The sequence below is a fragment of the Eptesicus fuscus genome, chromosome 11 (genome assembly GCF_027574615.1).
Source record: "Eptesicus fuscus isolate TK198812 chromosome 11, DD_ASM_mEF_20220401, whole genome shotgun sequence".
In the NCBI taxonomy this organism is placed as follows: Eukaryota; Metazoa; Chordata; class Mammalia; order Chiroptera; family Vespertilionidae; genus Eptesicus; species Eptesicus fuscus.
In genome coordinates, this window is record NC_072483.1 from 59,802,397 (window position 1) to 59,830,211 (window position 27,815).

The 27,815-nt window shown below is 55.3% G+C and overlaps 1 protein-coding gene across 2 annotated transcripts; it reads right to left on the reverse strand.

Annotated features, from left to right (window-relative positions):
- Positions 1-25: 25 nt before the first annotated feature.
- On the reverse strand, positions 26-27,735 carry MLPH (melanophilin). Of its 2 annotated transcripts, XM_028140648.2 has the most exons (15): positions 27,610-27,735; positions 18,519-18,740; positions 18,255-18,367; positions 16,844-16,882; positions 15,814-15,917; positions 14,560-14,694; positions 12,312-12,516; positions 9,851-9,990; positions 3,728-3,910; positions 3,319-3,474; positions 2,528-2,620; positions 1,628-1,705; positions 1,168-1,225; positions 568-668; positions 26-168 (listed from the first exon to the last, which is right to left on the reverse strand). In XM_028140648.2, exons 1-15 carry the CDS (start codon positions 27,717-27,719, stop codon positions 142-144), a joined length of 1,764 nt encoding a protein of 587 aa, XP_027996449.2. In that variant the 5' UTR covers positions 27,720-27,735; the 3' UTR covers positions 26-141. The 2 variants fall into 2 exon arrangements, with proteins under 2 accessions (XP_027996449.2, XP_054579132.1); XM_054723157.1 differs by lacking the exon at positions 16,844-16,882.
- Between the last annotated feature and the right edge of the window lie 80 nt (positions 27,736-27,815).

Sequence of the window (27,815 nt, forward strand, 5' to 3'; positions counted from 1 at the left end):
GACGGTGTTTCTTCCTGTTTCTCCACTGGATGGTGTGGAATGGAGAGTGCAGGGCAGATGGGGGGGCGTGATGGCTGTGGGGGAGGGAAAGCAAGGCGGGCTGCTCTGTTGCTCTGTTCTGTTCCCAAGAGCCTCTCCCCCTTAGGGCTGGTGGATCATTACAGGTTTCTGCAATGCACAAACACACATGCACAATAAGCATGCACAGATGGGTATGCACACAGATGCACGCACATGCACAATAAGCATGCACAGATGGGTATGCACACAGATGCACGCACATGCACAATAAGCATGCACAGATGGGTATGCACACAGATGCACACACATGCACAATAAGCATGCACAGATGGGTATGCACACAGATGCACACACATGCACAATAAGCATGCACAGATGGGTATGCACACAGATGCACATATAAGATTTCTGTTTAAGTCTTTTGCCAAGTTTACTTTACATGTTACTTTACCCCAATTTTCTTCACTCCGAGGACTTAATACCAATAAGTAATCTGACAGGCCACAGAATTTTGGAGACACCTCGGAGAGCCGGATGAATCCTTACCGAAAAGCTGTGGTGGGCAATGCCCCTTCTGCCGTTGGGGTTCCTCTGTGTCAGGGACCCGCGGTACATAGATTTCCGATCAAAGGACTCATCATCTTTGCCTTTGGGGAAAACACAGGGACATGCTTACCCCAAACAAGTGTCTTTGCCTCCCAGGAAATGAACCAAGTAGCATAAAAATGGACATATCCCCCTCTGAGTTCTCTCAGCACTCAATAGTTTCAGCAAAGCATCCACATTTTAGCAGCTGTGCAAAGGAACACTCTCTTTGGAGCAGGCATGAAAACCCTACCTCCCTGGAGCCCAGAAATGTTCACTGGGGGCAAAACAACAGAAAGGTCCTTGCACTCGTGTGGGGTCCGCCACTCCTTTCCTTTCCTTTTGTGATGTGACAGCCAGCCTGAGGGGCTTGGGACTGATCCTCAGGAGAGGGTCTCTCCTCAGGGCTTTGGTTGTGACATCCATCACACCAGAGAGTCCTGCAGGTGCAGGGGCATGAGCTGCTGCGTCCCACAGATGATGTGGAAGTTCAGATCCCTGCCTCCACGCCCCAGAGCCTCTCCCCAGCCTGCGGGGAGGAGGGACGCAGGCCACTCTCACCTTGACTTTCAGGGGAATTGCTGAACTTCCTCCTCAGAAGGTAGGGCCCCGCCATCACCTGGAAGGAAGGAGACACCTCTGGGCTTCACTCGACTGTAACTTAGAAACACGGGGAGCTAACTTGGGACCCGTCCTTCTTCCAGGTTCTAAGTAACCGGGTGGACTGCTTCTGCTCTTTGGCAATACTTGAACTGTTAACAATATTAAAATGCATGTTGTCAATCATTTAAGCACCCAATGCCAGAACATAAAAGGTGCTTTGCTCGGCGGAGCTGCCAACATCGGGAGGCGTGGGCTGTGAGGGTTCCTCCGGCACCCACCCTCGCTCAGTGTGTCTGAGGCCACCAGCCTGCGAGGCTTGCCCGGTTCTCCACCACCCCCTGGACCTGCCAGGCTCTGGAGAAGGGGGTGTCCACCTTTCCCTCTTTGTCCGGCCTTTAGGGGTGGGAGAAGCACGCACCTCGACTCCATCCGAAGGGCCTGCAGGTGGATCCTCGGGACTCTGGCCCAATTTCCCAGCAAGTCGGGGCAGAAATATCTGGGGGACAAGGAAGAAGCCTGTGCATTATCTCTGCCCTGTGTCACCTCCAGCCCCGGGGCCAGCTGGACACGGGGCGGGCGTTCTTTCAGCACTCGCTCAGGAATGCGGGGGAGGCACATTGGCCCTGCCAGGCAGGCCACTCAGTGCGCTGGGACTGGGGCACGACCAGGGTTAGCAAATTAAAATACAGAACGGCCAATGTGCTCTGAATTCCAGAGAAACAACAAGTCATTTCTTAGCGTATGGCCCAGTATGCACGGGCTAGTCTCACACGGGAAGAGGATTCATCGTTGATGTGAAATGGAGCTTTCACCGGCGTCCTGTATTTTACCCGGCAGTCCCGTCCGGGACTCTCCCAGGAACATCTTTCATGCTCAGCCGGGTGTCCTCACCAGTGTGATTTTGCCTGAACATCCCCGACCTGACCCAGGAGAGATGTTGGGGGCGGGGAGGGGGGACCTGCTGCCCTCCCACCCCCTGTTCCAGGCACACCGTGTCAGGGGCAGTTTGTTAAGCTGCCAACCCGGGTGTCATCATTCAGGCGCTTCCTCTGCACTCTGAATGCGCACCTGGTGTCTTTCAAACCCTCCTGGGCGCCGAGGGTCCCTCTTAAAGCACTTTCTCCAGTTAGAAAAGCAATAAACGAAAAAGAGCTCCCACAGGGCACAGCTCACGGATGGCTGTTAGGGCACTGAGGCAGCAGTTCAAGGAGGGGGAGACGGCTGGCCCGGGGCTCTCGGTTTCACGCCCTGGGGTGGCCTTGTGGGCCTGGCCAGGAGTCCGGGCACCCAGGCCCCGGGCATTGCAGCGTCCACTCACCGGGAGCTTAGATCTCCTCCGGGGCTTTCCCGAGGGCCTCACCGTGAGCCCTGCAGCCCGCAAGGCTGCGATCCTGGCCTCGATTTCCGACACCTGGGGGGTCAGTGAAAACAGACAGACGTCCCTCAGGAGTCCCACCTCCAGTCACAGTCCTGGAAGAGCAGCTGCCCTCATTCACCAATTTTTCTGTGTTTCTCCTTAAGATTTTATGGTGTTTCCCACCCAGATGTACTTTCTGGGGTCCCATTTCATGCGGGTGCCATGGTTGTCGGGCAGGGGCTGGGTCACCCCCAGCTGGGAGCAGAGTCTGAGGGACAGGCCCTCTCTTCTCTGTGGGCCCCTGGGGGGAGGGCTGAGCAGAGCCCAGTTCTCCATCACCCCCTGGTGACTGTCCCTGGGAGGCCTGCTCTGTCCTCTGACCTTTGTCACCACCGACACCTCCACCCTTACACCGAAGCTCTGGGCCCACACTCCTTGGGCCAGAGTGTGGTCCTGTCCTAAACCTTTAATTGCTTCTAGAGAAGCCCCTCCACGGGGTGGGGCATGGTGAGTGCCTGCATCTTCCTCCAGTGGCTACAAACCCCGCCTGCCCCTCTCTACAGCAAAGGGGAAGGGACAGGGGTAAGGCAAGCGGGGGGTGTGATTCCCACAGGGACCCCCAAGCTCCTGTTCTGAAGCCGAAGGGGCTCCTCTGCGTGAGCCGTTGGGGAGCCCCTCCCCTGCTGTCACACCGTCAGGGCCCCACCGCTGTCAGTCTCGGGGAGCCATCTGCTCCCGAGGCTGTGGGCTACCTCGCTCTCCGTCTGCTGAACCTCGGAGGCCGTCACGGCCACCCTGTCCTCCAGCTGCGACAGCGCCTCGTCCGGGGTCCTGGAGGTCTGCATGGGGCCTTGGGGGCCCGGGGGGCTCTTTTCCCATCTGTGTGTTTGGCCTGCAGACGTGCACACCTAGGACAGGAGAGACTGCAGGCTTCACCAACAAGGACCTCATCCTACCCTCCTCTTTTCTCTTCACTCCTGGAGCTGGGTGGCCAAGCGGTCAGCCAGGGGCTGGGCCCCCTGTGGCCCTTGTCAGGACCCCTCACTGACCTCCAGGGGTCAGCTGCCTGCCCTGGGCTGGGCTGCTGGGTTGGCTACAGACTGTTGACCCCTGGCCTTACCTCCGCCCGTGTCCTGTGGAGACCGCGGGGGGCGGCCTTACCTCTGGGGTCATCCTGGGGAGGTCCTCCAAGGAAGTGCTCCTGTCCAGCTCCGCCCCTTTGTCCTTGCCCTCCTCCTCGGACGAGGCCCCCTGGTCACTGACATTGCTGGTCAGCTCCTCCAGCTTTCTCTTCAGGGTCTCCTCCTCCACGTCCGCCTCCGTGGGCTCGCTGGCACTGGGACCCTGAAATGAGCAAGCGAGCGCGTCTGGTTCAGTGGCATCTGTGCGCATCGTACTTAGAGGCAGGGCTCTGGGAGGGTTGCATCCCCGAGCACACCTGAGGCTCCCGCTGAGCCGTGTCTCTGTCCATTCTCCATGTGAGCTGGCCCAAGGCCCCGTGCTGGGCCCAGTCCCGGCCTCCAGACCCGGCTCTGTAGGGTGGGCCGCTCCTGGTGATCCTGATGCCACCAGGCCATCTAAGACCCACCATTTATCTGTTTACACATTTATTTTACTTATAGTTTGCATGCCATATTATATTAGTCTCCTGTGTACAGCAGAGTGATTTTACATGAATATACCTGACAAAGCCGTCCCCACAGTAAGGCTAGCACCATCTGTCACCGTGCGTGGTTGGGAGGCTGTTCCTGGCTCTGTTCCCTATCCTGTACATGACACCCCGAGACTTATTTTATAGGTGGGACTTGTACCTCTTATTCTCCCCCTTTTCTGCCCAGCCCCTCACTTTCCTCCCCTTTGGCAACCATCTCTTTGTTCTCTGTATGAGTTTGTTTCTGTTTTATTTTGTTCATTGTTTTCTTTTTTTAGATTCCACATATAAGTAAAATCATGTGGTATTTGTCTTTCTCTGTATGCGTTACTATTATTGTTTTGTTAATCCTCACCCAAGGCTATTTTTTTCCATTGTTTTTTAGAGAGAGTGGAAAGGTGGGAAAGAAGGGGAGAGAGAGAGAGAGACAGAGACAGAGAAATATCTACATGAGAGAGAGAGACACATGGACTGGTTGCCCCCTTCACATGCCATGAGCAGGGCCAGGGATCAAACCTGCAGCCCTTGACCGGGAATTGAACCTGAGACGCCTTGGTGTGTGGGCTGCCACTCTAAACATTGAGCACATAGACCAGGTGTCAGTATGACTTATTTAAAAAAAAAAAACATTTTTACTGATTTAGAGAGAGAGGAAGGGAGAGGAAGAGAGAGAAACATCGATGTGAGAAAGGACATGGTATCAGCTGCCTCCCGCACACTCCCTACTGGGGATCAAGCCCGAAACCCAGGCATGTGCCCCTGACTGGGAATTGAACCAGTGACCTTTCTGTGCACGGGACAATGCCTAACCCAGTGGTCGGCAAACTCATTAGTCAACAGAGACAAATATCAACAGTACAACGATTGAAATTTCTTTTGAGAGCCAAATTTTTTAAACTTAAACTTCTTCTAACTCCACTTCTTCAAAATAGACTCACCCAGGCCGTGGTATTTTGTGGAAGAGCCACACTCAAGGGGCCGAAGAGCCGCATGTGGCTTGTGAGCCACAGTTTGCCGACCATGGGCCTAACCAACTGAACCACCCTGGCCAACGCTTTCTGTACAACTTATTCCACTCAGCATAATACCCTCTACATCCGTCCATGTTGTCATAAATTGCAAGATTTCATTCTTTATTTTCAGCTGAGTCATTTCCCATTGTATATATGTACCACCTGTTCTTTATCCACTCGTCCTTTGCTGGGCACCTGGGTTGCTTCCATATCTTGCCTATTCTAAATAACGCTGCAGTGAACGAGGGGTGCACAGATCTTTACTATTTTCTTAGTTTGTGCTTTGCTGGCACCTCAACCTCCTTTAACAAAGGGGCTCCGGGGCCCTGTCTCCAGGTGGGTCAGCAGACATTCCACCACTGACGTGCGGTTACTCACTCCAAAACCCTGCGGCCGAGGATACAGTGGCTGGGACACAGCCCACTCCCCAAGACCCAGCACCCACCCCCTGGGAAGCACCAAATTCCCAAGCCGTTAATGGAAAGCTGAGGCCATCCCCAAGGCCATGACCCAGGGAGGGTGACCAAGACACCCATCTTCCCACACCAAGGGCTCTGGGACAACCAGCAAAAGCTGGGAGTGCACACTGGGGAGATGAACAAGGCAGGAGGGGTGACAGATTCACCAAGACTAGGGAGCTGGAGATGAAAGGCCGATGGGGATCGTTACCGGGGCAGCTACTGTCCCGCGCAGCACAGGAAGGCGTGAATTAACGAGGCCAGGCCGATCAAACCAAAACTCATTATCTGCAGGAGCTGCAGGTCACTGGTGGGCCAGGGGACAGCTTGAAGTGACTAAACATACAACTTCCTCATCCCTTGAGTCACCAGGCTCTTGAGTCACCAGAAGCTATTAGCTCCCAGACGGGGACGCGAGAAAATCAATTCTTGTTCCGTTTTCTGCAGGCCCAGCGGACGCAGCCTTCCTGCCATTATCTCTCTCGAGGCTCACCTGGGTTTAGCAGAGGGCAAGGGCCCTTCCGGGGAAAGGTGCCTCTGCATTGTTCTCGAGGTAATTAGTTTGGTCTTCCCAGCACCGAGAGCCCTGAGCGGAGCGGGCAGAGCCGCCCGAGGAAGAGCGAAGCTGAGGAAGGTCACCTCGAGGGTTTCGCTCTGGAGTGGCCTGGAGCGGCCCTGGTAGCTGAGACCACCTCTGGTTGCACTCAGAGTCTAAAGAGACAGCGGTCAATACCTCGGAGCAGGGAGCCCAGCAGACAGCCTTGTGCCCTGGAGCAGTCAGGACGCGTGGCTGCCACTGCAGGCCTGGAGAGGAGGGGCCGGGCCCACCAGTGCCAGGAGTGTCATTGTGAGGTGTCACTCAAGAGAGATAAACTTCCCACGATGACAACTGGGACCCTTCTCACCTGGGGTTGGGGGAGGTGAGCAGGAACTGGGGTAGCACAGAGCCATGGAAAGGCAGCAGCCGGCAGAGGAGCCGGGGGTTGGCATGGCGCTCTGAGCAAGGCCAGGTTGGCACCCAGGCCTCTCAGGGGGAGGGGAGGCCTCCAGGACCGCATGCAACCACAGATATAACAGCCCCGGGTTTCTATCTGGTATTGAGAGCCACTGGGGCCGTCAGACACGCCCATGGAACACCTGCTTCTCGGGTACTCAGGAGCCACCTCCATGCAGCTGCTGAGCCTTCCCCCTCGGCCCCAAATGGCCACTGCGTTGGTGGTGGCATCTTCCTCTGTGTGAGCCCCAACTCTCAGGGTCATCATGTTACTAGACTCGTACGGACGTCAAGTGTGAACAGGTGCCTTCAGCTTGTGGGCGACAAAACCAACATGTATAACTTGCAAGCACAACACAGACATAGGCCATGCATTACAAGGAACAGCCATAATGTGGGACTGGCGAGGCTCCTGTGGGGAAACTGAGTCAGTGTGTGCAGCCTGAGCACGGCTTCGATGTCCCGGGGCCGGCTCTCGGGAGTGGGGGGCTCACTCCCCACGGTGGTGCGGGTTAAGTGCCGGGGCTCCGTTTCCTGCCCCCGCCACCTCAGCCCTGTGGAAGTGTCCTTCGTGCGGCATGCTGTGCCATCGTTGGCCTCCTCTTGGCCGGAGCGGTTATTTATAGAAAGTCCTTCCTGAATGTTCCTCACCCAGAAAGTCCTAACCATGGGTACAGAGACAGGTGACCGATCACAGGAGGACCATTCAGATGTGCCCCAACAAAACATTGCTCTGGAGAACTCAGGGCATGTCTGTGAGTCTTGGGGTCGGAAGGGCTGCTCTGGGGGGCAGAGGTAGAGGGTCCCCCATCCCGGCCCTGCAGCAGCCCTGTTTCCACCGCCGCTGGGGAGTGCGGCTGCATCTAGGAGCATCGCCTCATGCTGCCCGGTTCCCCTGATCTACAGACACAGTCTGGGTGAGATGTTAGTCCAAGTACATACAGTTGATAGAAATAAACGAAGAAAATTTTCCAGAGATAAGATACAAGCATGAAACAGAATAATTCAAGGTGGCTTACAGGACAATTAGTACCAGCTGGGGTATGTATTTTACTGAAAGTTACTAAGGTTGCTAAATTAAAAACTTAATGAAAATTGACAATTTAATTCTAGTCTTCATCCCATTGTCTTCTGACTAGGAGACTGGGAGATCCTCTGCCACTGTGGTCCTGCCACATGGGGCGGTCTCTCTCCCGGGAGGTTTCTATCTCAGGGAGGGCCTTATCCCAGGGAGGGCTGCATCCTGGGAGGCCTCTGTTCCCAGGGGAGGACTCTACCCCGGGAGGTCTCTATTCCAGGGGGAGCTCTCCATCCTGGGGAAGATGTCTATTCCAGGAGGGAGGTCTCTATTCTGGGGGAGTCTCTATCCTGGAGGGAAGTCTCTATTCTGGGGGAGTCTCTATCCTGGGGGGAAGGTCTCTTTCCTGGGGGGAAGGTCTCTTTCCTGGGGGGGGGGGAGGTCTTTCCTGGGAGGGGGTAAGGTCTCTATCCAGGGGAGGTTTCTATCTCAGGGAGGGCTTTATCCCAGGGAGGGCTGCATCCTGGGAGGCCTCTATTCCAGGGAGAGGTCTCTATCCTGGAGGGAGGTCTCTATCCTGGGGAGAAGGTCTCTTTCTTGGGGGGGGTGTGAAGGCCTCTTCCCTCAGGGGGAGGTCTCTATCCTGGAGGGAGGTCTCTGTCCCAGGGGAGGACTCTATCCTGCTGAACATTTGGCCAGCCTCTCTGCCTGCCAGTCCAGAGCCTGGCCTATGGGTCCCCAGGAGGAGAGCTCCACAAATGCACCCTCCAGAGCTCCTGGGGGGGGGGGGGGGGGGGGCTCTGTGCCAGGCACCAGCGTGTGAAGGAAGCCGGACCTGCACTAACCCAGGCTCCTGCAGATGTGCGTGAGACCAGCCTCGGGGCAGCTGTGGCTCAGGATTCTCCATCCAGAGCAGGGCCCACTCACCCCGTCTGGGTTCCATGCTTCGAGAGTCATCAGTTACAAAACGGCCCCAACCCCACAATTTTATCCATAGGAGTCAGGGCCCCATCAGAGACTGGTGAGTCAGAATCAATCTATCAGGTCACGATGTTCTCATCTAAAACAGCATTGCCTTTCCCCCAATAAAATGTACTTGCTTGTTCTCATCAGTTGTCTGTAAATGGGCTTGTGATTTAATTTCAGTGAAAAGAACCTGTGGTACCAAAGGAATCTTGTGATGAGCTACGTCATAAATCAGTGTTTTTATGTGAGCAGTTCTCACTAATTTAGGACTTAAGTACTTTAAGTTGAATTTTCTTTTCTTTTGGTTAATCCTCACCTGAGGATATTTTTCCATTGATCTTTTAGAGAGCGTGGAAGACAGAGGGAAAGAAGAGAGAAACATTGATGTGAGAGAAACACATCGATTGGTTGCCTCCTGCATGCGCCCTGGGAGGAGCCTGCAACCAAGGTACGTGCCCTTGACTGGAATCTAACCCGGGACCTTTTGGTCCACAGGTGACGCTCTAGACCAGTGATGGGCAACCTTTTAAGCTTGGTGTGTCAAACTTCGCCAAAAAGCTGAGCATAACTCGGGTAGTGTGTCACTTTGAGGAAAAATCTAACTCCAAGACTCTAGTCGCAAATGTTTCATCCTCAGGAGCAGCAAATGTTTCATCCTCGGCATGCGGCCGCGTGTCATCAGAAATGGCTGCGCGTGTCAGTGCTGACACGCGTGTCATAGGTTCGCCATCACTGCTCTAGACACTGAGGCAAACCAGCTAGGGCCAAGTTGAATTTTCTTAAAGGAATGAAGTTCTGACCCTTGCTACAACGAGGATGAACCTCAAAAGCAGAAAGCAGCCCATTGCAAAGGGTCCTGTGTTGTATGATTCCAGAGTCATTCTGGATGAGAGATCCAGGACAGGCAAATCCATGGAGATGGAAGGCGGGTGGGTGGTGGCTGAGGCTGGGGAGGGGGCTGGAGGTGACTGCCCAAATTGGGGTGGTGGGCAGGGTTTCCAGAAACCCCTCCACCATGGGAACACACACATGTATTTTGATGACATCACCCATCTCTGTTAAGTAGGCTTGTGCAATCTTACAGCTTTAAAATATGGAACGCTGTAATTTCTCTGATATGACTTGGTGTAAGATGAAAGGGCTCCACTCAAAGAAGCTACCAGGAGTCTTCCCACGCCCCGTACCTGGCTCATAGGTGAGGTCCGGCCGCTCTGAGTGGAGAGGTGGGAGGCTGCCTCGAGGGCCCGCATGCTGTCTTCATCCGAGGTGTCCACGTCGGCCAGGCACTGGGAGGGGAGCTGCTCGTTCCTGATGACGCTCGCCTCTGGGGAGGGACAGTGGGTTTGGATTATTGGGGGTGAGAGACTGAAAGCCAATGGACATATTTTTCCAACAGAAAAATAAGAGATCGGAGTAACCGTGGACGTGATTATATTCTTGACGTTATGGGGCTGAGACCCTTCAACCAGAGTAAGTTCCCACAAGGAGCTTCAAGGACACAGAGGCGTCCCGGCGCTCACCAGGCCCAGACGGTGCAAAAGCCACGGTGCCAAAGCAAAAGCCATGGAACTGCACCACACCGAGCTCCACGTGGGTGGCGTGTGGGTCCCAGAAGTTTCCAGGAGTGGAGGTGACTTTAGGAAGTCTTTCCACACTGGTCACCATGGGCTGTTTTTGCCAGAACAACGATGGGCAGGCGCTGGGGGCCTGAGTCACCTGGGGTGTGGTTGGAAATGCTTATCCTGGGCCCCCAGGGGGGAAAGCTCACTATCTCCACCTCTTCACCAAAAAGTACCCGCCCCTACAGAGCCCCTGGAGATGGGTGAAGGTGGAGCCCTCAGGGTTGACCCGCACGTGGAGGGCACCTCGCATACAACACTGCACGGGAAAGTCACGTGTGCAGGAGCTACTTCTGCACCTGCTGGGGCGGCCATGTGAGTTCCGCCCACAATCTGAATGAGCTTGGGGCCCTGGCACAGGGGGAGGCTCCAGGCCTGCTGACACTGGTTCCAGCCTCGAGACCCTGTGCTGAGGACATAATGGAGCCTGGACTACTGGTCACGGCGAGATACCAAATGTGTGTTGTTTTAAGCTCGTACGTCTGTGCAATTTGTTACCAGCGATAGTTAACAGGTACGACCTTCTCACTCAATACCTACAACGGTGGGCTGACTTAGGCATTGTAACCCTTTTCACAACGAGGACACTCAGGCACGGGGGCTGAGCGGCTTGGTCGAGTTGCACGCCATTTTCCATCAAATCCCAGACCGTGCAGTGGTTTGATGCTCTATTAGGAAAGCGATAATATTGCCCATCACACGCCTACACACACCTTTCTTACCACACTCCCTGTGACGTGCTCCCAGTGTAAAGATGGGGGAATGTGTCTTCGCATCAGTGAGGTAGGGCAGTGGGTCTGCAGTGCTGGGCTTGACTCAGAATGGCAGGCCTCCCAAGAGCCTTTTCTCAGCCTGATACAGTCCTCCTGCCTCCCCCGCCGTGTCCCCCAGCCCCACCCCGCCACCGAGCCCACACCTGGGTGCTTAGGGACCACGCGAGGAAATGAGTGTGTCCCAGTCTGCATGCTCAGTCAATGTAGATTCACTTACTCCTTGTTTAGGGGGAGGTAAAGCCTGCCTTCCCTACCCAATGCCTCCAGGGTCCTACTGGGTGCGTGGCTCATGAGATTATGGTCTCTTTAATATAATGAAAAGGGAGAATGGAAAGAGGACAGACAGTGTCCTAACTACATTGCGCAGCCGCATTGGTGGAAGGCTGTGCTGCATGTGTGATCTTATTTGCCCGACGTCAGCAGGGAGTCTGACTCTGACCGCACGCGCACCCCCACAGGCACAGACAACGCTTCAGGATTTCATTAGGAAGCTAACTGTCTGGCAACAAATTCAACTGAGAAAATCTGTGTTCTCAGCACCTACAGACCTCCCCTTTCATGGGGGACCAGGCAGGTGGCACCCCCATGGAACTGCACCATGGGTCCCCAGCGGCACCCTGAGTCCTCAGCTGCGGAGATGCCCGGTCCCGGTCAGGACGGTTGGTCCAGTGACCATTGGTCTGTCATTTCAGGAAGACCTGCATGTCCCTACCCTGTCACAATGTCCTCTGTAAAGGGGGCAGTGAGCCCTAGGGGGTTTGGCTCAGTGGATAGAGCGTTAGCCCAAAGCCTGAAGGGTCCCAGGTTCGATTCTGGGCAAGGGCACATACCTCAGTTGCAGGCTTGACCCCTAGTCCTGGTCAGGGCACATGCAGGAGGCAACCAATTGATGTTTCTCTCTCTCCATCTCTCCCTCTCCCTTCCTCTCTCTCTAAAAACCAATAAAATAATATCCTTGGATGAGGATTAAAAAATAACTGAAAAAAAAGATATAACTAAAGGTGGCAGCAGCTGTGTTGTCAGGTCGGGGGTCAATGCTGGTTACCTGAGTGTTGCAAGGGGCACACGCAGCCGGGGGGAAGCAGAGGTCCATGAGGTTTGCCAGGACTGCACACGCCCGCCAATCACAGGGACGGAAAGGGCTACTTTAAACCAGCCAGTGTGTCTGCCCAACTTGGGGTGGCGGGCAGGGTTTCCAGAAACCCCTCCACCATGCAGAGTCCAGACGGAAGACAGCGGCCAAGGGCACCTACCAGGAGTGGCAGCGATCCCCGGGGCTGCTGGGCAGGACTCTCCTGGCAGGCAGAGCCCAGCGTGGGCATCCCGTCCGGCAGGGGAGAGGCTGTCTGTCTGCTCTTCTGGGTGGGGGTGGCCCCCAGAGGCCCTGGCATCGGCCTCCTGCAGGACCACGGCCTCCTGGGAGGCGGCCTCCTCCTCGAAGGGCTCACCTGTGAGGGCCTGAGCACATGGGGCCTGTCAACCGCTGGAGGGTTTGGGCTTGGGGCAGCTCCTTGGTGTGTGGGTCTGTGCAGTGCACATCTGGAGGGCTTCCAGGTGTCGTCTGCTGACCGAGCACCATACACCTCCCCTCTGGCCCTGATACTCACCTCCCCTCTGGCCCTGACACACACCTCCCCTCTGGCCCTGACACACACCTCCCCTCTGGCCCTGACACACACCTCCCCTCTGGCCCTGACACACACCTCCCTCTGGCCCTGACACACACCTGCCCTCTGGCCCTGACACACACCTCCCCTCTGGCCCTGACACACACCTGCCCTCTGGCCCTGACACACACCTGCCCTCTGGCCCTGACACACACCTGCCCTCTGGCCCTGACACTCACCTGCCCTCTGGCCCTGACACTCACCTCCCCTCTGGCCCTGACACTTACCTTCCCTCTGGCCCTGACACACACCTCCCCTCTGGCCCTGACACACACCTGCCCTCTGGCCCTGACACACACACATGCCCTCTGGCCCTGACACACACCTCCCCTCTGGCCCTGACACACACCTCCCCTCTGGCCCTGACACACACCTGCCCTCTGGCCCTGACACACACCTGCCCTCTGGCCCTGACACACACCTCCCCTCTGGCCCTGACACACACCTCCCCTCTGGCCCTGACACACACCTCCCCTCTGGCCCTGACACACACCTGCCCTCTGGCCCTGACACACACCTGCCCTCTGGCCCTGACACACACCTCCCCTCTGGCCCTGACACTCACCTCCCCTCTGGCCCTGACACACACCTCCCCTCTGGCCCTGACATCGGGTTCCCTTCAGTTTCAGAGACCGAGCTTTCATGGCCTATTCTGCATCCTGTCTCCAGGGAAGGAGGTGGGGGCCTGAATGCTGGGCCAGGTATCACACAAGGAGACAGAAACACTTCCAACAGCCTCGGGGCCTAGACCCACCCAGACCACAGCCCTGAGGAAGTGGGTAAGAAGTTTTCTGTGTGTGTGTGTGTGTGTGTGGTTCTGTGTACATCTTAATAATTCCTAAAGGTCAGAGAGGCTAGAGTGGGTGGGGGTGGGGCAGCCCCTTGGCTGTGAGCCCCACACCCCTCCCCCACCCTTCCTGGGGCCTGCAGAAGGTTCCCTCTACTGTGCCATTGGTCTCCAAGGAAAGGGGGCGCTGAGGGTGTCAGGGAGCCACATGCCCCCACTCCTTTCCAGCTTGGCTGGGCCAGGGCTGGGGGCAGGAAGGAAGTTGTCCCAGGCCCTGGAGGCCATAGGAAAGGGAAACTGCACCCCCAGAATTGCAGCTGGAGCAGGACCCGTGGCCCAAGGCCTCTTGGGTGCTGGCTCCCCACCCCACTGGCCCGTCCCCGACAGAGGTCTGCCAATCAGCCAGGGCAGGCCCAGCCCTGTCCCAGCTGTGGTCGGGCACTGCCTGAGCCCAGGGGCCCCCCAGAGTTCAGGGGTCCTGCTGAAGCTGGGCGTCACTCTGGGTCCTGTGCCCAAACTGCATGTGCCCTGTGGGTGATGGGCACAGCGACTGGTCCTGAGAGTGACCCTGTGAGGGGAGATCGTCAGCCTCCCAGGTGGTGGGGGATGGAGCCTCACGGAGGGTCCCCAGAACAAGGTCACAGACCTGAGGAGCAGAGTGACCACCTGTCCTGGCTGCTGGTGGGCCCTGCGGTGCCACGTTGCTGCTGTGATTATTAGCGGCAGCTCTTCCACGCAGGACTAGCCTACTTTGGGCAATAAGCCTATGACCCCACTAATAACATGGAGGTCCAGACACATCCAACTCCCGGGCAGACGCCGGTCCTCTGTCTGCCCTCCCGAGTGACCGGGCTCTGCCTTACTTCCGGAACAAGCATCCACCCTGAACACCCCATGCCCCTCACTCAACTGCCCTGCACCCCACACAGCCATGCTGCCAGCACAGCCTCTCCCGAGAGCTTAGTCCTTGGAGGGTGTGATGCTTCTGGATGCTGTCCCTGACCTGCGGCTCCCAGGAGGGGTGGGCAGGAACGAGAGCCCACTCACCTGCAGGCTGTCCGGGGCCTTTGGGACTGAGGACAGGCTCGGGGGGTGACCGCAACACCCCGTGGAGTCGTCAGAGTCCGCCTCGAAGTCCAGGCTGTGAATGGGGAGGAGGCGCTTTTTCTTGGCGGGCACAGGCTGGGCAAGAGGAGAGTCGGGGTCAGTGGACAGGGAGGACCAGACGCCCCTCACCCCAGGGCCCTAAAACAAACCAGATGAGCCCCAGCTCTGAAGCCGCACGGAAAGTCTGCCCAGAGCCCACCCGCCCCTCACAGGGTCTGCATGCCCAGCACCCCTTACAGAGATGAGCAGAAGCTGCTGATGGACATGCGGCTGCTCACACATGCCCAGGACACAGGCCCCAGAGGCTGCAGCCTTGGGGGCAGGTAGGCTTCGGGTTTCCCACCCTTGGGGTTTCAGGCAAAAGGGGGAGGCAGAAGCGGGGGGAGCACTTGTGCACATTAGATACAAGGTCAGAGGTTAGCTCTGACCCCCCTGATGGTTTCCATCCTTCAGATGGATGTGTAGGGAAGAGTGCAGACACTGGGGAGTGTTCTGCAAGCTTAGTAAGTGGCACATGCTTTTGTCATAAACAGATGCATATATTCCCCCCAGAGCCGCCGGGTCTACCTGGCCAGCATTGTGTCCCTCTCCTAGTGGCTCCGTCTATACTCATCATCACCTGCCCCTCCTCTCCCTCCAACCTGCTCCCTCCAACCTGCTCCCCTTCAATGGCTCCCCTTCCATCCTCCTAACCAGAAACCTTGGGGGTTACTTTGTGTGTCTTTATCACCATAAATAAATTAAAAAATAAGTGAAAATAGAAACAAACACCAATAAAAATAAGGCTCATGTTTTGTCCTAGAAAAAAGCAAAAAAGCTCACAGAGTCCGAGGGATTTACATCCCTGAAAGGTGCAAAGGCCGTCTTAATATGACCCCAGTGTGCCCTCTGGCCCCTGCCCTCCCAACCGTGCTCCAGGGGCCGAGGCTGAGGGCCAGGCAGGTCTGGGGGTCTAGGCAGCCTTCTCTGCCCACCCACAGCTTGCTAGGGTTTTCTTATGGTGACGGTGACCTTATGCTGAAAGTATTCTTCTATCTGGTGCTTATGGCCCTCAGAGATGGCCTGGGCATGGCAAAGGGAGGCGGAGCCTTAGCACTCAGGCTATAGTGGAGCCACGGGAGCACTGAGATTTTTAGAAGTCAGAACCCAAGGCTGCAGCCCCGGGCGTGGTGGGAGCGGTGGGGGAAGACTTACTTTGCTGCCAAGGGGATGGGCCTGAGCCCCTGCGTCCAGCTCTCCATCCGTATCAGAATGCTCACTGTCTCTACTTCTCTCTCCAGGGCTTGGCTCAGGTCCACCTGCAACAGACACCTGCATGACTCCATTTAGGGAGAGATAGATTGGAGGCAAACGCTTTGTCTACCCCCTCACCTGCATCTATCCTTCCATCCACTCACCCTCCCACCCACTCATTCATCCATCCATCATCCATCATCATCTATCCATCCACCCATCCACCATCCATCCATTTTCCATTCACCATCCATCCATTTTCCATTCACCATCCATCGATCGCAAACATCCAGGCAAGGCCCTCTGCTGACCTTACAGTGACCTATCCTAGCATCAGTTAGAACTGGTCATCATAGCAGAAAACCAGTTCTCTGCATCAGTGTTATCAGGGTCACACCAGCAGGTATTCACCCCACAGTTACCTACCCCTTGAGGGAGGCTTAGAGCTGAGTCTTGTTTTCCCAAACAAACCACTTCTCCCACAGTCTCATTTCCCCTGCTTATCAGCAGGCCCGGCCTCGGGCACAGCTAGGAGGGAGTGAGGCTCAGGCCCAGGGCCCTCTTTTTCCTTTCTCTGCCCCTCCTCTGCCCCCAGAGGTGAGCACCAGCCAGCCAGCTGGTGGCCCCTCTCTGAACAGTGACAGTCTTGAAACTCATGTCAAACAGCCAGACAGAGGGCATTGTGATGCGCTCTCTGTCCACATCGAGGGGATGTGGACATGGGTTTCCAAAGGCCCAGGTGTGTGTGCCGGTCAGGGTGGTGTCCCTGCCCCTCTGCTCAAATATGAGCAGGATCCCCATGACCCTGTGGTTATCAGCCCTTTACATAACCCTCTACACCTGGAACAAGGGTTTGATATTAACCCACCTCCGGCTATTGAGTCACGGTTAAAGAAACCCAAAGGACTTCCCATGTTCCTGACGTGGAACAGAGATTTCTTGGTAGGGAGGTGGAAATGAAGATAAAAGTGTCTGAGCAAGAAGGACTTACTGTGGACACTGGGCGAGCTATGTGCTCTGTCAGACAAACCTACAATCAAAGAGAAGGGGCTGAGAAGAAAGATGCTCTTCGGGGATCTGTGAGCTCAAGGACAGGAGAGAGGGGGCTCCTCCCATCCACGTCCACCCACACTGCTTCCCGCAGCTCCTGCCATCCAGTCCTGGGGCCTCTGGGAAAGGGCTGCTCGGCAGACCCAGGGCGCCCCCAGAGCTGCACAGGGTCTGCAGCAGGTCCTGGCTGGGACTGCAATCGTTTCTTTTGTTTGTCTACTTTTATTAGCCATACAACTCCCCCAGCCTTGTGCTCCTTCCCTGCACCCGTTCTCAGGGGGTTGTGTTTGGGCCCCCAGCAGGGAGACACAGTCCCTGGGGATGTCACTGTAGGGACCTGAGACCTGCCTCCCTGGGGCCAGGAGCCTCTGCTGTGGCTGGAAGCAGGGATCCTGCTGCCCCACAGCGCCACCTCCTGGCTCTCCGTCACAGTTTTGAAATTGGCAGGTTCCTGGCCCCTTTGACTCACTCACTGAGCTCTGGACCCTGTGGCCTTCTACATCACACAGATTCCTGAGCCCACCCAGGTCCCTGGCAATCAGCACCTCCCATGGCGGGGCCCAGATCCTCAGGGCTCTGATGTGGCCTGTGGTTTCCTTCCCCAAAGCCACGAGCAGCCGACTTTGGGGGTGAGATTTCAGATGCTTTGCAGTGTGGCTCTTCCTGTGCTGCCTGTGGCTCCCGCCCCTGCCCCTGCGGAGGGCCCGCCCAAGCTCCTTCGGCTGCAGGAAGACCCTTCGCTGGCTCCTGGCTGGCTGAACGGGCATGGGAGGTGGGACTTTTGTGGGCTCCAACCCGAGACAAAGATATTAGCCCCGAAGAAGCAGCTTGAGGAAGAAAGGAGAAAGAACCCACAAGAATAGGGTGATGGTCCCTCCCGTGTGGCTGGGGTACTCTGAGCCACGTCTGTGGTCTCAGTGTGGTTGTCAGGAGGCCACGCTTACTCTTAGAAATGTCCTGGTTTGGAGGATTTATCAATGTGTCACCCCTCCAAATGCTCCACCCAGGGAGGGAGGGCCTAGGGACTCAAAGCACGAACTAGGGCCCGGCTCTTCCATCAGCTGCCGAGTTTGAGAACCCTGGCTGTGAGTTCTGCACTTGCTACAGAGCTCTGAGAAAACACGATTTCAGAGGGTGGGGATGTCAACATGCAGGACTTCCCAGGGCCAGGCCAGGCCGGGGTGCAAAAGGCTGCACTCACTCAGCAAGCAGCCCACCCCATCAAAACACCAGACACAGGGACTGACAGGTGCTCAGACACAGGTGCCAAAGCAACCTGCGTGGTCCTGAAACATGCCTGGGAGCAAAACGGGTTCCCCCAGACCCCACCCTTCCCCCCACCCACTCCTCACCTCCCCCTGGCAGCCGCCCGCAGAGGGACCGGATCACTTTGGCACTTCCGAAGCGCTTGAAGCGGGCCCTCACGTGCCCGTAGTACCACTCCAGGGAGCCCATCTTCACGACTCTGCAGAGAGATGGAGCCCAGGCCTGAGGCACTGCTGTGCCCAACCACCACGCACACGTGCCCACCCTTCTTCAGATAGCGCCCCCCTCCCCCGAAGGGACAAGCCACCCCTCTACACCATCAGGGTCCTGGGTCTCCAGGCCCCGCTCACCTGGCCAAGTGGCAGGGGTGGCAGAGCCAGCCCTCCTCCTCGGGGTGGGTGTGGCTGCAGCCTTGGCAGGTGAAGAGGCGGCAGTCCAGGCACTGCCGTTTGGGGCCCTCCAGGAGCCGGTAGGGCTGCAGGCAGTGGGCACAGTGGGTGTCGTTCAGGTGGGCCGCGTCGGAAACCAGCTCCCTCTGGGAGCTCTCCTTCTTCACCTTGCCCCTCAGCCCCCTTCGGGAAACAGCAGAAACAGGGAACACGATGGACACCTTGCTGCAACCGTCTTTGAATGTGTGAGCACACACACGGAAACCTTCTCACACACCAGCCCGCTGGATTCAAACGTGCAGTATGGGTAGGTGGGAACTTATTTTTACAGACATGAAATGGCATTTAAACCTTTCTGCGACCGTTTACAATTGTGTATTTTCCCAGGATGCACATGCATGACTTTCACGGGTTGTCAAAGGAGCCACAAACCACTAAAGTTCTGAGTCACAAGCTGGGGCAGGTCCCACCATTGCCTGCACCACCTCACATAGCTCAGCACAACAGAAAGAGATGGTCAGGGGTCCCGGGCCCACGTTCAGATTGGAGGTCCTGGGCCCATGTTCCTTCTCCAGCTCTGAGCCGGATCCCTGAGCTTGCTGATGCAGAGCTTAGAGCTGGGGGGCAGAGCTGAGGTGTCCTGGTTGGCTGGGTGAGCGTGGACATGGTCATGTGCATCTGGGGTCTAGTCTGCCTAAGATGGGGTGGATTGGTAGCTCTGGGGAGCCTGGCAGGGATCAAGCCAGTGGTTCTGGTCGGGCCACATGGTTCTCCAGAACCCATCTGTTCCTAGTGTAATTGCGTAAGAGAAGGTTAGAGAAGAGAAAGACGCAAGCGGTCGATGAGTTGGACAGAGTGGAAGTCACAGAGAATGCAGAGAAAAGGCTCATTAGATGGCGGTGAGGCCGACGCTGTGTCCCGTGAGGCCCTGGCCAGTTACGTCCACTCTGCCACATGGACCTGAGCTAATGGCCCCGAGTTGAGGACAACACCCACTGGGTGCACATTAGGCTGGCACCCTGTGGAGAACGCTGATGGGTCACTGCATCCTCCCTGCTGTGGTCACAGAGTCCCGAAGGCAAAGCCAGCGGGCATTTCCTCAATAAGTGGTTTGGGTCTCTCCCAGCAGGGGAGCAAGCTGAGCTGACTCCCACCTTTGTCCCCGCAGAGCGTGGCTAGGATGGGTCCCTTGGAGGGTGTCTGGAGCAGGCCCGGCCCCCAGAGTCCCGGCAGGACCACAGTCCTAGACCACCGGGGCTGCCGTAACAGCTTCCTGGTGAACCCGCCAACTCAAACTGCCTGGGAAATGTGCCCCAGATAATGAACACGTCCCCTTTGTTCTACCTCAGAGAACGTCTGCCAGATGTAATATTTCAGTTTCTGATGAGATCAAATTAATCTGTTCTTAGTGACACAGGTGCCATTGTCCTCTGAGGAGGCTGCACGGTGGCTTCTGACAGGGCCCCAGAGGGTGGCTAGGCTGCGGACAATGGAGGGATTCCGAGGAGCTCGGGAGACCAGCAGACCAGCGCTGGTTCAGGTGGGGTTGACCGCACTTCACCGATTTCCCTCTCCCAACTGTTATGAAAATACTCACCAAGTTAGACACAAAAATAAGACTCCAGTTACATCCACTCTGCCACATGGACCTGAGCTAATGTCTCAGCTTTGAAACCGTAAGCAACACACACACACACACACACACACACACACACACACACACACACTCTCTCTCTCTCTCTCTCTCTCTCTCTCTCTCTCTCTCTCTCACACAAAGGCCAAGTGTTTGTAAAACCTAGGGGGACACTGTCATTCACTAACCACAGTCTTAATAAAGCCGCATGGACAAGGCCAAGTCTTTGCCTCAAACAGAAGATCATAAGACCCCTGAAACCAGGGGGGAAGGATCCAGTGGCCTCCATTTCCACTCTTGCTGTATCTGCATCAGCCAGAAAACCTAGAGGCCACCCCTTTGCGGATGGGGCCTTACCTGGCCTGGCTTACCCCCTTCGTCATCAAGGCAGAGCTGTACCTCGGGCCCCTCCCAGCAGGAAGAAAGACGAGGGGATGTGGAGGCACCCTGCATCACAGAATGTCAAGGCCTCTTAAATAATAGCCCAGAAGAGGCCTGGGGGTGGCTGGAGACTGATACGTTTCGGGTGCAGAATTGAGTGAAAGGATAATTATATTCCACTCAGACTCTTTCAAGCATCCCTTCTTCAGAGCTGGAGAACAGGAGGGGAGGGAAGAGGAGGCCTCGTGGGGGTGCAACAGAGGAACCCCAAGTGATGCCTGCAGCGCAGGGCACACCAACCCCACCTGGAGCTTCAGATCGGGAGGAGGTGAGTGGGGCCAGAGCCACCGCACGCTGACCCAGGTTGACCAGATGTCACTGCACTACAGCAGGCAAAAGCCCAACATGCAGCTACAAGTGAGAACCACCTTCTGGAATAGAAGACACCTCGAATGGGATTGACTGTCAGAAACTGAGGAAGTCTTGAAACGAGTCTGCCTGGTGTGCTAATTAGGGCGAGAGACGAAGGAGCAGGAGATAAAGAGCCAGGCTGAAATGGAAGGAGGTTAGTGTCAAGGAGTTGCTGTCCTCTGAGGGCAGGTGATTTGATGCAAGGATACCCCTTCCACCTCCCAAGACAGGAGGAGGAAGTGACGGGATGTGGAGGGAGAAGGCTAGAGGGGCATGGAGATGTCACACCCCCATGTCCTTGCTCTCCCCCTCTTGGGGTTGAATCCAGTGGGGAGTGCGGTGAAAACATGCAAGAGTACCAGGGATAGCCCAGGACACCAGGGGTTGGGAGCTCTGTTATGCTGAGCCTCTGCGGATGGAGCTGGGGAGGACCGCGTGGTGGCCGTAGCTCCCAGGCCAGCCTGGCCAGCCTGGCCAGGACTTCTGCTCTCCAGCACTTGTGCTGGCTTTTGGGGTGAATCCCTACCCTGAGACCATACCCCAGCAGGACAGCATGAGGTGCTGAGAGGACCAGGGGGAGGGCAGGGTCTGGGGGTTGGTACGAAGAGGCCACGGCATGCGGGGTAGATGGTGGGGGTCAGGATCTCAGTGTGGGTGCCGGCCACGACCATTCACTCACGAGCGATGGTCCCCACCCTGGAAGCAGACTTGACCCTCCACTCTGCATCAGGGACCAGCCAGGAGCCAGTGGGCAGTGTGTGGAGCCAAGACCCCATCAACTCTGTCCCCCTTGAGGGCCATGAGCCCCTGCTGTCCCCCACACAGACTTGGCCAAAAGCAGGGGTGGGGACGAGGTGCTCTGAAAGAGAAGACTGCACCCAGAGAAGAGGTCAGAGCAGCGCCTGGGATACGGAACCCACAAGCTTATGAGTTCTTGCTGACTGAGGGCGGGGACGCATGGGTGAGGTGAGGTAGGTAACAAATGAGCTGGCTGTTCTCCGCACAGCTTGGCTGAGTGGGCGTGAGATTCGGCCCTGTCCCAGAACAGCGACCACCTGAGAACACAGGAACGCTCTCCCGGCCAGGGCACAAGAGGAGCTGGACCTTCCGATTCTTGTTGGCCACACACACCTGGACACAGCCACGCAGTTACAGTGGCTGCTCTAACACATTTCCACAAAGGTAGTGGCCTAAAGCAACACCAGTTTACTACCTTACAGTTCTGAGATCAGAGGTCTGAGCTGGGTGTTCCTGGGCTGAGATGGAGCTGTGGGCAGGACTGTGATCCTTCTTGGAGGCTCTGGGTCCTGTCCCCTTTCTTCCCAGCTGCCAGGGCTCCTGTATCCTCTGTCCGGCCCTTCCTCTGTCTACAGAGCTGGCCTTGGTGGCTGAGTTCTTCTCACAGGGACTCTCTATGGCTCTCCTGTGCTCCAGCCTCCTCCTTTCTCCCACCTGTCCCCATGTCCATGTCCAGGGTCACCTCCACGCCCAGGTCAGCTGTTCAGCAGCCTTAATGGCACCTGCAACCTTAATTCCCTTTTGCCATGTAACCTAACATTTTCACTGGTTGGGGGGACCTGGACATGGATTTTTTTTGGGGGGAGGCGGGCTTATTATTCTTCCAGAGTTTGGAGGGGAAGGAAAGTGAGGCCTCGCTCCCAGCCGAGAGATTCCCAAATATAAAACCCACACCTGGCCCCTCCTGAGAGCAGCCTGAGGTGTGTGTCCTCCAGAGGCTGGGAAACCAGGGTCAAGTCTGACCCCAAGGAGGGGGCTGTAGCCCAGAGAACCAAGTCACAGAGAAGAGACAGAGTTATTAGAAGTAAGGCGACCGCACTAACCCTGCCCGCCAGAGGTCGCCGCTGAAGGAGGCAGACCTGGTGCAGTGAATGCTGGACAGCAGTGATGGGAATCTAGGTCCCCGGCATCCGAGCAGACGTCGGGAATTAGTGTGGGAAAAGGAACCTGCTGGCGCGCTCTGAGGTCCTCTCAAGAGACTGACTGATAGCGACAAAAATGAAGAAGGGAACAGTGGTGGCGGTGAACGAGGCACCGAGAGAGCCCCCGAACCTCCTGAGCGATCGTACACCCAAACTCCGGCCCTGCTGCCTGCTCACTCCCTGCTCCAGCCACTGTCTATTCAGCCCTGGAGTCGTGTCTGGGTGCCAAGTGGCCCGCCAAGTGGTGACTTCCAATTCCTTACTGTTGTTGTTGTTGTTGTTATTTGTTTTTAAGGTAAGCCACGGTCTGCCCTGTCTCACGCTGGGCCGTGTTTCATGGTTATCTCAGGAATGCAGGCCTGTTTGCAGACGTTGCAGATGCCTGTCACCAGCTGTTTGCCTTTTCGGGGCAGACTCCCAGGCCTAATATTTGCCTTGTGGGCCGGCCCCTGAAACAAGGCGTCGCTAAGGTAAGCTGCCATCCTCGCCCAGGGGTGTGAGTCCCCAGCTCCGGCTCTGCAGTGTCATTCTCTGGGTTTAGGAAAACCCAGTAATTCTGAACACAGTTCAGAGGCCCCTCGATAGCGCAGGGAGAGTGCCTGAGAGGACCTCAGATGAGCAGAGAGAAGGCAGGGCGCAGGTCAGCTGTGAGTACGTGGGCCCCAGCGCACCGGGTGGAGGCCTGCTTCTGCCCCCGGTCCAGGCTGGCGGGCTACCATGGAGCTCTAGGCCTTCCCGAGGGAGGGGGTTAAGAAGCTGGGACGGCTGACTGGATGCTCCCCTCAAGAAGTTTACCTTGGTGCTCCTTTGTGTTTATGTGCCATTAAACATGAAGCACGATTATCTATCTGTACTTAAAGCCTTTTTAATACCCAATTAACACGAATGACTGCAGAACACTTACAAGATAAATAATACAATAATGCAGCCAGGGTCCCACCCATATTCCCACTGTTAGCAATCCCTGGGTATTCTTTAGAGCCGGGGACCGCCTAGTCCTCAGTGTCCTCATCTGAGACTGGGGAGAACACAGCAGTCACACTGTGATGTTGTCTGAGCGGTAAATGAGGTGTGAGGTGTGGTGGCTGTTTTATTTTATTACTTTTTTCTTTCATCCATCCCCCACCACCCTCCCCTTTGGTAACCATCAGCATGATGTCTGTTTTGTTTATTCGATTTTTAAAAATTCACATGTAAGTGAAATCATCTGATATTTGTCTTTCTCTGACTTATTTCACTTAGCATAATACCCTTTAGGTCCATCCATTTGGTCGAAAGTGGTAAGATTTCATTCTTTTTCATGGCTGAGTAATATTCCACTGGATATATGTAGCTCATCTTTGTCTATTTGTCTATTGATGGGCACCTAGGTTGTTTCCATATCTTGGCTATTGTAAATAATGCTGCAATGGACATATGAACATATAGGGGTGCATATATGTTTTCAAATTAGTGTTTTTTTTTTCTTTCAATAAATACCCAGAAGTGTTATTACTGGGTTGAATGGCAACTCTATTTTCAATTTTTTGAGGAATCTCCATCCAGTTTTCCACAGTGGCTGTACCAGTCTGCATTCCCACCAACAGTGCACGAGGGTCCCCCTTTCTCCACATCCTCACCAACACTTGTCGTTTGTTCATTTATTGATGATAGCCATTCTGACAGTTGTGAGGTGATATCTCATGGTGGTTTTAATTTGCATTTCTCTGATGATTAGTGATGTTGAGCATCTTTTCATATGTCTATTGGCTGTGTGTATGTCCTCTTTGGAGAAGTGTCTATTCAGGTCCTCTGCCCATTTTTTTTATTGGATTGTTTTTTTAATTTGGTGCTAAGTTGTACAAGTTCTTTATATATTTTAAATATTAACCCCCCAGCAGATGTATTATTGGCAAATGTCTTCTCCTATTTATTAGATTTTTTTTTTTTTTTGCTTTGTTGATATTTTCCTTTGCTGGGCAAAAACCTTTTTAGTTTGATGTAGTCCCATTTGTTTATTTTTTCTGTTGTTTCCCTTGCCAGAGGAGATATATCCAAAAAGATATTACTAAGACCAATATCAAAGAACTTACTGCCTATGTTTTCTTCTAGGAGTTTTATGACTTCAAGTCTTACATTTAAGTCTTTAATCCATTTTGAGTTTATTCTTGTATGTGGTGTAAGAGGATGGTCCAGTTTTTCCTCTTTTGTCATAGATTTATTGACCATGTAAGTGCAGACTTATTTCTGGGCTCCTTATTCTATCCCATTGGTTTATACACCTGTGCTCATGCCAGTACGATGCTGTTTTGGTTATTGTAGTTTTGTGGTACATTTTGAAATCAGGGAGCGTGCTTCCTCCCACTTCGTTCTTTCTCAAGGTTTCTTTATCCAAGATTAGCTGATATTCTCCACAAGAACTAAATCCCACGGGGGAAGGAAGGATTTAAAGAGAACATGAGCAGCAAGACTGCTGCTTTCCCAAAGGGCCTTCTGCTCTCAGTAGCTGGTTTCTTGCATCAGAGGCTGGAATCACCTCCCAGGAGCCTCACTTGTTCCACCTCCACCCCCCCTGCTTCCTTCCAGCACATCATACACCCACAGCGGGGCCCTCGAGGACAGCGAAGGCCAATGCCACTGGAGCGTCAAAGATGGAGGAGCCCCTTTGAGCAAAGCCTCTGTTGTCACCGTCCCTCTCCACACAGGGTGTGGCCGCGCCCATGGCTCACAGCCCATGCCCTGCACTGGGCAACAGACTTGGTATCAGGATGTCCGTTCTCTCCCACAAATGTCAACCCTGTTCTAAGGTTCAAAGTTCATCCACAGCAAGACCGACGACCCCATGGCAACGCCCTGCCCGGACTCTATCCTAAATCCTTCTGATGCCAACGTTGTTAATGTCCAAATCTTGTACATCTTTGAATTTTTGATTCTTTGGTGCTCATAACCTGATGGGAAGCCAGGAATAACATCACACCCTGTACAGTAAACACCCCACTCCCAAGTCCCTGGTAGAACACGCCAACTTCAGGGAGAGATTTTATCTGCCTGGGCTAAGGGAAAGGCGAGGTGGCCTCCCACTTCCTTCTCCTCCACTTCCTGAAGCCGCCTGCCAGGGGGTTTGCCACTCAGGAGCCAGACCCCAAGGGAAATTCCTTCCTGGCAGCTCAGAGGAAAGGCACACGCGAGGTCAGGGCTGTTGGCAACCCTGTTCCCTGGAATAAACACGAATTGACTTAGGAGGTTCACGGTGGAGAGGGGCCAAGGCCGCCCGCCTCTGTGTCCCCAGGGGGACTTTGAACGTCTTTGGCACAGCCTGGGGAGCCTGAGGCCTGGCCCCGGGGGCAGAGGCTTTGTGTCTTGGGGATAGTCTGGTCATACAGGGGTTAGTGAAACAGGTCTCACAGCCCCATGGCCTTCTATGTCAGGGACCTGGGCAAGCTCACTTGTCAGTGCTGGGAGGTCCGCTGGTCTGACAGTGCAGGGGAGGTGCTGGGTCTCCCCCAAACCTGCCCACCGTCCTTTCCAGGGGACGGATGCTCCTATGTGGGGAGAAATCCACCTAATACTCATTTCTGTTAACTCTGTAAATATAAAAAGAAACACTTCTTTGATTGTTTTCAGTGGGTGTACTTGGTGAGTTGTCTGCTTAACAAGTTGCCTTTTGGCAAATTTGCTCTTGGTGAACTGACCTTGAGCCCACATGCTGTGTCCATAGACACCGGACAGGGAAGTGATCTCCAAGGAATGAGCATGTTTGCTTCTTGGTTTCGCAATCCCCCCTAATTACTGTGCCCTGTTTCCTGCTTTCCCCGAGACCTGGTCTAATGGGCCTTCCCCAGGGGAGGGGACAACTCCATCCTCTCAGCTCCTCAGGCCATGACCCTGGAGTTACCTGGGAGTCACCTTGGACTCCTTCCATATTCTCTACCCCACATCCAATCTGAGGGCAAATTTGCTGGCTCTCCCTTCAAAATACAAGTGACTTCGGCTCAGTAACACCCAGCCTGTAGAGCGGAGGTCTGGTCCCGCTAGTCCTCTGCTCCAAGGCCTCCAGGTCAGCAGAGGCCTGAGAGAAAGACCCAGGTCCGGTAAAGGTCCACGGAGCCCACGTGATGCCATCACAACCTCCTCTCCCTGCGCTGCCTGGAGCCTTCTTAGGCATTCTCTTGGCTACGCTCTCACCTCCTCGAGTCTTTGCTCAAATGTCTCCTTCTCAGTAGGCTACCAACCCCCCCAAATACCCAGAAAAGATACCAAGGAGCTCGGTGGAAACCAAGCGTTAGAGGTTGGGAGGAACATGCAAGGTAGGAGGGAGGTAAGAATGCCGGTGGGCTTTCGCAATGCTATCCAAAAGGAAGGTGGAAAGTCAGCCTCGACAGCAAACCCCTCGATCGCAACTTTCGGGTGTTTCAGAATGGACCCAGTCATTACCCCTTTGTCACTGTTCATTCTTGCATTCTGGTGGTCCCAGCATCACCCAGTTTGGGGACAACGTTACCCTGGAAGCTGGATCAAGCTGAAATAAAACTGCTTAAGGCCCACCTAAAAGTCAGGTTGCAGAGTCAGGGCCCTCATTTTAATTATGAGGAAACTGAGGCCAGAAGGAACATTTCCCAGGTACCGACAGGTCGATGCCGCTCACCCACCCAGCGAGCCCCGGGGTGTGGCGGACTCGGGCTCCGGGGGCTCAGCCCCACACACTTACTCCAGTCTCTCCTCTTCTTTCCGCCGCAGCTCGAAGTCCCGCTGCACCACTTCCCAGACGTGCTTGGCCTCTTCATCCGTGAGCTTGGAAAGGTCCAGCTTTTTCCCCATCTCGGCCCCTCGTCAGGCTCACACCTGGAAAATCACAGGGTCATAGCGTCAGCCCAGAAGCCCGTGACACGGCTGACTCTCGGAGCACCAGGCAAC

Coding starts and splice junctions, on each gene's coding strand:
- MLPH (XM_028140648.2), bottom strand. CDS start 27,719: ATGGGGAAAAAGCTGGACCTTTCCAAGCTCACGGATGAAGAGGCCAAG. Junction 12,517..14,559: donor AGGCCCCGGACAGCCTGCAG/GTGAGTGGGCTC, acceptor CCATGTGCTCAG/GCCCTCACAGGTGAGCCCTT. Junction 1,226..1,627: donor GCCCTTCGGATGGAGTCGAG/GTGCGTGCTTCT, acceptor CCTTCCTTCCAG/GTGATGGCGGGGCCCTACCT.